This window comes from Salvelinus fontinalis, chromosome 32 (assembly GCF_029448725.1).
Source record: "Salvelinus fontinalis isolate EN_2023a chromosome 32, ASM2944872v1, whole genome shotgun sequence".
Lineage (NCBI taxonomy): Eukaryota > Metazoa > Chordata > Actinopteri > Salmoniformes > Salmonidae > Salvelinus > Salvelinus fontinalis.
This window is the reverse complement of record NC_074696.1, coordinates 28,729,323-28,739,719: the sequence shown is the minus strand read 5'-3', so window position 1 is coordinate 28,739,719 and position 10,397 is coordinate 28,729,323. Positions and strand designations below refer to the sequence as shown.

General features: G+C 43.9%; 2 protein-coding genes and 1 non-coding gene across 4 annotated transcripts; 2 read left to right on the top strand and 1 right to left on the bottom strand.

Moving 5' to 3' along the window:
* Nucleotides 1-148: 148 nt before the first annotated feature.
* On the bottom strand, nt 149-5,711 carry LOC129831030 (NF-kappa-B inhibitor-interacting Ras-like protein 1). The gene is made up of 4 exons (XM_055894018.1): nt 5,544-5,711; nt 5,266-5,376; nt 1,580-1,821; nt 149-1,276 (listed from the first exon to the last, which is right to left on the bottom strand). Exons 2-4 carry the CDS (start codon nt 5,357-5,359, stop codon nt 1,040-1,042), a joined length of 573 nt encoding a protein of 190 aa, XP_055749993.1. The 5' UTR covers nt 5,360-5,376; nt 5,544-5,711; the 3' UTR covers nt 149-1,039.
* Nucleotides 5,712-6,021: 310 nt separating this feature from the next.
* On the top strand, nt 6,022-9,003 carry LOC129831027 (60S ribosomal protein L15-like). Of its 2 annotated transcripts, none has more exons than XM_055894015.1 (4): nt 6,022-6,109; nt 6,857-7,038; nt 7,481-7,617; nt 8,644-9,003. In XM_055894015.1, the coding sequence occupies exons 2-4, from the start codon at nt 6,867-6,869 to the stop codon at nt 8,947-8,949; spliced, it is 615 nt and encodes a 204-aa protein (XP_055749990.1). In that variant the 5' UTR covers nt 6,022-6,109; nt 6,857-6,866; the 3' UTR covers nt 8,950-9,003. The 2 variants fall into 2 exon arrangements, with proteins under 2 accessions (XP_055749990.1, XP_055749991.1); XM_055894016.1 differs by lacking the exon at nt 6,022-6,109 and adding an exon at nt 6,178-6,337.
* On the top strand, nt 8,070-8,159 carry LOC129831499 (small nucleolar SNORD12/SNORD106). The gene has a single exon (XR_008755747.1). It is a non-coding gene; the product is annotated as a small nucleolar SNORD12/SNORD106 (small nucleolar RNA).
* Nucleotides 9,004-10,397: the final 1,394 nt, after the last annotated feature.

The following is a 10,397-nucleotide window of genomic DNA, read 5'->3' as shown; positions in this document are numbered from 1 at the left end:
TATTGCTGAAACATTGGTATTTATCCGATACAGCACCTAATGTCTAGGTGTGTTGCTGATATACAGTCATTGTTCAATGGCATTCAAACTGAAATAGATGTGCATATGTCAGGAGTCAGATGGACAGCAACAAACAAAACCAACTATGTAGCAGCATAAAATATTCCCTTTATTTAGCTAGGTCTCACACAAGACATGAAGGACACAGGCAATGCTCCAATTATCTCTCCATCCTCAGTGTTTACTTCAATTCACTGAATTGAAAGAAAATGACTAAGAAATATGGTGGAAACTCCTGGCCCATGCCTCCACCAATCCAATGCTTTTATGTTTGTAGTAGTGAACTAGTGTACACTTCAGGAGAGAGGATATTATTTGGACGCATGACAGAAGCCATATTTCATCCCATTCCTACGCATTAGGAATTAAGTTTCATAGTGACAAATAAATTAGGTAAATAAAACATGTACAAAGCTAATAAACTACACAGGTTTTGTATTTTTTAACAAATACACAAAAACAACCATTTAGGGTGCAACTGATGAAAGACAGACATTTAATAATCAGACATGAGCAACATACCTGATCAAGGTCGTACCATTTTTTATTGCTACTGGGCTATACACTAGGTAGTATCTAGTAATATGCCGTACACTAGATGGTAGTAGGCCATACACTAGGTAATATGCCTCGCACTAAAGGCGCATTAGATAGGCCTAGACCTTGCTGTATAGCGGCTACTATAGCCATCCCATAGGATGGAACACACTGAAACCAGAGGAGTGTATGACACCACAAAGCAGGCTCACTCATTTAGCCAGCTCACTTTGATAAACATTAAGATACATCTCTTGATTTGCTAGTCAATTAAAAAAAAGCTCTTTTAATATGGGTTGTTGGTTGTCTATGGAATGTAGAGTCATGCTGATATGAAGTCAGAATATTAATTGAAATTGGCTGGCTAACTCATCAATCCTACTCTGTAACATCTCCCCCCTGAAGTACTTTGAACTTAGGTGCTCTTGAGGTTGAGTTCAGTTCATATGTCGTTGGACGCCGTGCCCTTGCTCTTGCGTCCTGGAAGAGGGAAGGCAGACTTGCTCTGAGGCTGTGTGAGGCGGCTGGTGAGCATGGTGAAGGGTTCGAGGAGAGAGTTCCTCTCAGTGACGCTAACCTCCCATAGCTTAACCTTCTCCCCCCGCGCCCACTGCTGCGCTGCCTCGTGCTCCACCTGACGACGCTCGCGCAGGTCTGTCTTGTTCCCTAGCACCATCACCTGAAGGAAGACGGCGGAAGAGGGGACACTCCAACTAAACAACAATAGTATGAGGTTCTGATTTGTGTTTTTTTTTTTTTCTGGACAATGTGCTTCTGCTTGCCGTTTGGGGTCTACGCCGGGTTAGAATAAAACCACTGACAACTGCTGATGTAAATAGGGCTTTATGAATAGATTTGATTGATTGATTAGCTGTTTGTGACCTAAACAATAAACGAAACCTGGCTCATTTGACTAAAATGTTAAAACCACACACACTTATCAACCCTTAGGGAGAGTTTCAATCATTCACAATCCCAGTACCTCTTTCTTGTCTCTGGACTTGTCTATTTCCTTCTTGAGGACGTCCACCTTCTTAAAGGACTCCAGGCTGTCCACACTGTAGACCAGCACAAAGCCGTCTGCCACAGAGTAGTAGTGCTTGGGAAGGTCCAGGCCGTCATGGAGACCCCTGGTGTCATAGAGACGTAACTGTTCCTTTACACCACGATCCGTTTCCACCGATGCCACATACACATCCTCCTGGGTCTCAGTGGACTCTGAACCTGCAACAGACAGGAGACAATGGATCATTCAATGGTTGTGTTCAACACAACAGTCTAGTAGGTAGTGTAGGTAGGCAGTGCTCATTCAACTCTCGGTTAAATACAGTATTTATGTTCTATAGCAGGGTTATTCAACTCTTAAAAGGCGCTGCATGGCCAATCCAAATAAAATTGTATTGGTCGCATACACATATTTAGTAGTTGTTATTGCGGGTGTACTGAAATGCTTGTGTTCCTAGCTCCCACAGTGCAGTAATATCTAATAATTCACAACAATACACACAAATCTAAAAGTAAAAACAATGGAATTAAGAAATACACTGCTCAAAAAAATAAAGGGAACACTTAAACACAATGTAACTCCAAGTCAATCACACTTCTGTGAAATCAAACTGTCCACTTAGGAAGCAACACTGATTGACAATAAATTTCACATGCTGTTGTGCAAATGGAATAGACAAAAGGTGGAAATTATAGGCAATTAGTAAGACACCCCAAAAAAAGGAATGAAAGCAGGTTGGTTGCACATTTGTGGCCTGCTGGAGGTCATTTTGCAGGGCTCTGGCAGTGCACCTCCTTGCACAAAGGCGGAGGTAGCGGTCCTGCTGCTGGGTTGTTGCCCTCCTACGGCCTCCTCCACGTCTCCTGATGTACTGGCCTGTCTCCAGGTAGCGCCTCCATGCTCTGGACACTACGCTGACAGACACAACAAACCTTTTTGCCGCAGCTCGCATTGATGTGCCATCCTGGATGAACTGCACTACCTGAGCCACTTGTGTGGGTTGTAGACTCCGTCTCATGCTACCACTAGAGTGAAAACACCGCCAGCATTCAAAAGTGACCAAAACATCAGCCAGGAAGCATAGGAACTGAGAAGTGGTGTGTGGTCACCACCTGCAGAACCATTCCTTTTTTGGAGGTGTCATACTAATGGCCTATAATTTCCACCTTTTGTCTATTCCATTTGCACAACAGCATGTGAAATTTATTGTCAATCAGTGTTGCTTCCTAAGTGGACAGTTTGATTTCACAGAAGTGTGATTGACTTGGAGTTACATTGTGTTGTTTAAGTGTTCCCTTTATTTTTTTGAGCAGTGTATATAAATATTAGGGTGAGCAATGTCGGAGTGTTTGTGTGTGTATATATGTATATATGACGGAATGTATAGACATTATGGACAGTATGTGGATAGAATATTTAGTATATCTGTAGAATACATAGGATAGAATAGTACATATACACCAATAGTTGAATACGATGGCATTGACTAGAAGACAGTATATACATATGAAATGAGTAAAACAGTATGTAAACATTATTAAAGTGACCAGTGTTCCATCATTATTCTTTTTTAGATTTTTGGGGTATTTTGCCCCCCAATTTCGTCATATCCAATTACAATCTTGTCTCATCACTGCAACTCCCCAACTGGCTCGGGAGAGGTAAAGGTCGAGTAATGCATCCTCTGATACATGACCCGCCAAACACCCGCCCGCTTAACCCCGAAGTCAGCCGAACCAATGTGTCGGAGGAAACACTGTTCAACTGACAACCAAAGTCAACCTGCAGGTGCCCGGCCCACCACAAGGAGTCGCTAGACCGTGATGAGCCAAGTAAAGCCCCCCGGGCAAATCCTCCCCTAACCCGTACGACGCTGGGTCAATTGTGCGCTGCCCTGTGGGACTCCCAGTCACGGCTGGTTGTGACACAGCCTGGTATCGAACCCGGGTCTCTAGTGATGCCTTAGACCGCTGCGCTACTCGGGAGGCCAGTGTTCCATTATTAAAGTGAGTAGTGATTCCATGTCTATAGGGCAGCAGCCTCTAAGGTGCAGGGTTGAGTAACCGGGTGGTAGCCGTCTAGTGACAGTAACTAAGTTCAAGGCAGGGTACTGGGTGGAGGCAGGATAGTGATGGCTATTTAACAGCCTGATGGCCTTGAGATAGAAGCTGTTTTTCAGTCTCTCGGTTCCAGCTTTGATGCACCTGTACTGACCTCGCCTCCTGGATGATAGTGGGGTGAACAGGCAGTGGCTCAGGTGGTTGATGTCCTTGATCTTTTTGGCCTTCCTGTGACATTGGGTACTGTAGGTGTCCTGGAGGGCAGGCAGTGTGCCCCCGGTGATCTGTTGGGCAGACCGCACCACCCTCTAGAGAGCCCTGCGGTTGCAGGCGGTGCAGTTGCCGTACCAGGCGGTGATACAGCCAGACAGAATGCTATCAATGGTGCATCTGTAAAATTTTGTGAGGGTCTTAGGGGCCAAGCCAAATTTCTTCAGCCTCCTGAGGTTGAAGAGACGCTGTTGCGCCTTCTCCATCACACTATCTGTATAGTTGGACCATTTCAGATTGTCAGTGTTGTGCACGCCGAGGAACTTGAAGCTTTTCACCTTCTTGATGTGGATGGGGGGGGGGGGGGGGGCTCCCTCTGCTATCTCCTGAAGTCCACGATCAGCACCTTTGTTTTGTTGACGTTGAGGGAGAGGATATTTTCCTTGCCCCACTCCGACAGGGCCCTCACCTCCTCCCTGTAGGCTGTCTCATCATTGTTGGTAATCAGGCCTACCACTGTTGTGTTGTTTGCAAACTTGATGATTGAGTTGGAGGCATGCGTGGCCACGCAGTCATGGGTGAACAGGGAGTATAGGAGGGGGCTGAGCATGCACCCTTATGGCACCCCTGTGTTGAAGATCAGCGTAGTGGAGGTGTTCACCACCTGGAGGTGGCCCGTCAGGAAGTCCAAGACCCAGACCCAGGTCCCAGAGCTTAATGATGACCTTGGAGGGTACTGTGGTGTTGAAGCCTGAGCTGTAGTCAATGAACAGCAATCCGACGTCTGCATTGGCCATGCAGCATTTACAGTGATACGGCCTCTGCAGAACTCAGGGCATTCATACTTCTTGGCTTCGCGGAGCAGTGCAGAGCTGTTGTGAAGGAAGTTGTCAAGGAAGTGAGTTTGTGTTTAAACAGGACCTCCATCCCTCCCCTACCATCAACCAATCATGTCAATGCAGAGTTATGTGGAGCACTCTGCATTGTTACAAAATTTGAGACACGCACAGCAATGCAGTGTGTAGCTCATTGGGTCACACCATCCATAAGGCGCCTCTGACCACATTTTCTGATCAAGCATAAATTGGCTCTTCATTGGCTCTAAAGCCACAAGCCCACACCATGCTGGATGGTCTTTATCAGTTCTCTGTTTCACCCCAGATCATGGTCTTCAATTCATCTTCATCTCCATGCATATATTTAGTCACAGATTTAATCTGCTAAAGTTGCATAGTGAAAGAAAAGTAGAAAGCTGTTTTGCTCCAAATAACTGGACATTACAGGCTACATTTTCCAATACAATGCTAATTCCTTTTGAACACTACAAGCACATTTTACAGTGTTCATCTCTCACAACCACAGGCAAGTTCAAGTTTACAGTCATCAACTTACCAACAGCGTGATTGCCATACAACAGCTGTTCAAGGATGGCTGTTTTTCCTACAGATGCCAAACCACACACCACAACTTTGCAACCTTTCCCCATTTCGATAACGCAAAAACCTGCAATAGCAGAAAATGAAACGTAAAATAGCTAAAAGATGAGCTGGCTAGCCCTAACAGCTGAAGCATCAAATATTTGCTCATTGTTCTATCTATGGAAGCATCTTCGTAAACATCGCATCCAAAGTTACCTAGCTAACGTTAGCTTGGTGCCATAAAATAAGTACCTTGGTTTAAAAGCTGACAGAGTTGGACAAATGGAGAGATTACAATTATTATTGCAATAAACTGGTTATCTACGTAACTTTGAAGTGATTTAGTTAGCTAAAATCAAGGCAACAATTCTGTGTTTTGACAACAAGGAAATTCAAATGATTCTCTGCGCTTGTGCAGAGGCAAGGGGTGGGGGTTAAACTTTGAGAAAAAATGCACTGTATAAATAAAATATATACATGTTATTTGTAATATGCATAAATAAATGTAAAAGAAAAACGTATATTACCAGCTGCCAATGATAATGGTAAAATTGATAAAAGTGTAGTGGACCAAATTTCAACGCACAATGTACAAAAGTAGCTTATTTTCTTTCAATCTGGTGGTGATTTTCAATTCTAAAATTTAAATACCATCAAAATCCCAGGTTATGAAGTTAGGTGAAATGTATATGAAAAATATGAACATTATTGGAATAAACTACAATACCCAGGCGTGTCTGACCTGAACTGTGTTACTGACGTTTTCATAAAGCATGCTGGGTAGGTTTTCTCTTTCTTTCCGGCTGGTACGCCATCATGTAAGCCAGTAATTTTGTCATTTTTCAGAATGTACAATCCATCAAAAATCAGAATTAAATCATTACCATCAGGTTGTATAGTTGTGGATTTAGTTGATGGGGTTCGTCGTTAATAACACAGTACCTCAATTTCTACATTTGAATTGATGAAAATTTGAATATTGCATTGTGTAGCCGAAATAGTGCACGGGTCTCCTATCGGTCTTCTATGTACTGCCACGGAGCGAGGTTAGAAAATTGATAGCCATTGACATTCTGTGTTTCTAAAATGTGTGTATTTGGTGTTAGAGGTTTTTCTTGTGACTATTTGGTGTTTTTGTTGTTGTGGTAAGTGGTTGCCTACAATGGAGTGTTAGCCGCCTAACTTGCTACCTATCCAATGTGTAGGACTGTAAGCATCTGGGCCTACTGCGAGCCTCCTGGTTCCAGAAGACAGATTTCCAGCGGGTCTGGAATTAAACAGAAATTTGACCAAAAGCACTTCCCCTTAGACTCCAATTTAATACCCGCTAAATGAAATGTATCCCGGAGATGTCATTCATGACTTGAATAGTTCAGGGTACGTTGTAAACAAACTAAACGTGCTGGATGGCTGGCCGGTCAACTTGGCCAAATTATGGCTTCTAATGGACATTAGCTAGCTACCAAATGTTACTTGTCGGTGCCTTATTTCTCTCCAACTAACTGCTAAATCGCAACATTGAATGTTGGTTATTGGTTACATATTTCTCTGTCTTTTTTTCACAGTTAGTCTAACATGGGAGCGTACAAATATATACAGGAGCTATGGCGCAAGAAGCAGTCCGACGTGATGCGCTTCCTCCTGCGCGTCCGTTGCTGGCAATACCGTCAGCTCTCTGGTCTCCACCGTGCTCCTAGACCCACCAGACCCGATAAGGCCCGCAGACTAGGTTACAAGTGCAAACAAGGTGGGTGTCTGTTCCATTCAAATTGTAGAATGTAGACCAACGTATATAATGTTAGACTCATGTAACTTTGCTGTAATGGTTATCTGTTGCATGCTTGTGCTTCATAGTTGATCGTTTCTCATGTGACCTTTGATCCTCAAGTTTGCCACATGTCTGAGGCAGGGCATAAGATGTTGTCAGGTGCAATGGTGTGATAAGTTAAATATGTAAAATGTTGTAGCCCTATTGATGTGATTAGGCAGTAATGGTATTCTGATTGCTTGTTTGTGCTTTCATTAATACCTGTGAGTCACTTATCAGTTTAAGTGTTTATTCACATTAAAGGTGGACCAAGTGGTTGTGCCATTTATATCGTATTTTATTCTTTGACATGTTGCTGATCTCTTATGCCAGGCTGTTATTTACATCATTGATGTCTTCCTGACTTCTCTCCATATAACAGGCTATGTCATCTACCGTGTCCGCGTTCGCCGTGGAGGCCGCAAGCGCCCCGTGCCCAAGGGTGCCACCTACGGCAAGCCCGTCCACCATGGTGTCAACCAGATCAAGTTTGCACGCAGCCTCCAGTCCACTGCTGAGGTAAGAGCTCCTGTACAGGTGCATCTCCCAGGTTGTGGTCTGATTCTCATCCCTCTCCCCAATGTTGTACTTGCTCACTTTGTTCTAGGACTTGAAAAGCATAGGATTGGTGTTAACTTGGGCTACAGTTACTTTTTCTATACAATTTTACTCTGTATTTATTTTAAATCCATGAGGGTAGTGAATGATTGCACACTTCGGGGAGAAGTTACTAAGAACTGCATAAGGGTGTCACTGATCTGTCTTCATTTGGCAAATTTATGCTCAATTACAAATCTACCATTCCCCCTGCTTCTAGGCACTTGTACAGATATTAGTTAATTTCATATTGGCCCCATTGCCCTCTGATAGGCATGCTGGAATTTGCCATTTTTTAACTTGGTTTCTTTTCTGAAACAAGGCTCATATTCCAAATGGTACCCCTTTCTTCAACACCAATAATGCATTCTCTCGATGTGGTTAATGATGCTCAACTTTTTTCCCCATCTTATCGACTATGGTGAAACCTGTCTGAAATAAGCCAATTTGTCTGAAACCACAGAAAATAATGCGTCATTCCCAAAAGTTTCTTGGTTGTATTTAAAACTGTATTGAAAACTAAGTGAATAGTATTCTCTTCACATTGGATTTTGTGATTAGTTTACCTTGTATATGCCTCACACTCAAATTAATGTGACATTGGCCACTGATTTCATCATTTCAGATCTTTCCCATGCAGTTTAGATTGAAGCATACAGCTAGAATTTCTCAACAGATGGTGTATAGTGTGGATGAGGTAGACAGGCTTGAAGGTGCTGTAAGTGGGGATAACAACCGTGCCGCAGGGGGGCGTGGGCAGTCTGGGGTCGGCAGTGCCATCGTTAGACCAGCCACTGGTATAATGTTCTATCCATTGTGAAATGTTGCGTGGTTTGACCTGCTTTTATTGTGGTTGTGTAACATCTCTGCATATCAGTGATTTACATTTATACCTACGTTTCTGGATGTGACTTGTCTGACCTGTTTGGTTTTCGGTCTCCCCAACAGGAGCGTGCTGGCCGTCACTGTGGAGGCCTGAGGGTGCTGGCCTCCTACTGGGTAGGAGAGGACTCCACCTACAAGTTCTTCGAGGTGATCCTGATCGACACCTTCCACAAGACTATCAGACGCAACCCCGACACCCAATGGATCACCAGGCCCGTGCACAAGCACAGGGAGATGCGTGGCCTGACGTCCGCGGGCAAGAAGAGCCGCGGCCTGGGCAAGGGCCACAAGTTCCACATGACCATGGGTGGTTCCCGCCGGGCAGCCTGGAAGAGACGCAATACCCTGCAGCTGCACCGCTACCGCTAGAGGGTGTCTGTACATTTAAAGAAATAAACATATGCCTTTTTATGGTGACAAATTGTTGGTCTGATGTGTTGTATTTGTAAGGGCTATTCATTTTGGGTGTAAGCCGCTATTTGATGTCTTGGGCGAGGAAGTGATACATATAGTGGTTAGTAACTACGATAAGCAAAGTTGATATACTAGTGTTTTCACAAACTTGTGAAATGTGATTCATGGAAAGGCACCCTGTTAGAACTATTGACCAATATGAGTGGAACAGATTTGAACCAGCGTCTACAGTGCACGCATGGATTTTTGTCATTATCTAGGTTATCCCCAGGATGGGTTTTGGGGATAATAGTCCCGTAATTGACCCTGTGAGTACTAGAGCAGAGCACTCAACACGTTTCTGGAGTGCTACGGTCCTATCGATTATCTTTAACACTGAATCTAGCACATCTGACTAATAATTCGCTGGTTGATGAGCTGAATCAAGTTGGTGGTAACGGGTTGGAGTGAACCTACAGAAGGGTAGCATTCCAGGAACTGTTGAAGATTCCTGGCCTAGAGGTTAAAGAAGTGGGACAGCATCTGGAGGGTGGTTGGTTCAAGTCCCAGGTCAGAAGGGAAAATGTATTTTCAAAGATGAAGTATAGTTGTCTTCTCATTCATTAAAATATATTTTTCACTCAATTGACAATGTATGGGTTAAATGTCAGTTTAATTCATCTAAACTGGAAGAAATTTCGCATTAAGACAACGCCTTAATATCATACATTAGACTGCTCAACGTTAAGCACAGGTTTTCAGATAAATGGTAAAGTAACACGATGTGAAGCACTGCCCTCTTCCCCTAACCTCCTGTTGGACCACTACTCAGTTCAACGTAAAGACGCAAGCTTCAAAGACAATACACTGTTTGAAAGGACTCAAGCTAGAGCAGCAAGGCTTTTGAGTGGAGAACGATGTGGTTATTTATAGAACTTTCTCACATTTCTCCCTGGTCTGTTTTTTATATAACCTTTAACTAGGCAAGTCAGTTAAGAACAAATTATTAAGTACAATGACGGCCAAACCCGGACGACACTCGGCCAATTGTGTGCTGCCCTATGGGACTACAAATCCCTGCCGGTTGTGATACAGCCTGGAATCTAACCGGGGTGTCTGTAGTGACGCATCTAGCACTGAGATGCAGTGCCTTAGACTGCTGCGCCACTCGGGAGCCCTTACACAGATTAAGCTGGGGGTACTGCAGTGTTCACATCACCCATGATGACCAGAATTCCACCAAAACAGAAACTGAAGAAAAGTGTGGGCTTGTCTGTCTATTTTTTCATTATGGTGGCAGAGGAATCCAAAGAACCAGGGAAATGGGAGGTGGTCAGGAGAAGACTTCTTTGGGATATGGCTGTTCCAAACCCATCAAGGCAGCTTGATACCGTGAGGTGGTGGTTTCCATGTCTGTCAGGCAA

Excerpts from the sequence above, each read along its gene's own strand:
- LOC129831030 (XM_055894018.1), bottom strand. The coding sequence starts at position 5,359 with ATGGGGAAAGGTTGCAAAGTTGTGGTGTGTGGTTTGGCATCTGTAGGA. Across the intron at positions 1,822-5,265 it reads GTATGGCAATCACGCTGTTG|GTTCAGAGTCCACTGAGACC; the intron begins GTAAGTTGATGA and ends TGTCTGTTGCAG. Across the intron at positions 1,277-1,579 it reads AGTCCAGAGACAAGAAAGAG|GTGATGGTGCTAGGGAACAA; the intron begins GTACTGGGATTG and ends GTCTTCCTTCAG.
- LOC129831027 (XM_055894015.1), top strand. The coding sequence starts at position 6,867 with ATGGGAGCGTACAAATATATACAGGAGCTATGGCGCAAGAAGCAGTCC. Across the intron at positions 7,039-7,480 it reads AGGTTACAAGTGCAAACAAG|GCTATGTCATCTACCGTGTC; the intron begins GTGGGTGTCTGT and ends TCCATATAACAG. Across the intron at positions 7,618-8,643 it reads GCCTCCAGTCCACTGCTGAG|GAGCGTGCTGGCCGTCACTG; the intron begins GTAAGAGCTCCT and ends TCTCCCCAACAG.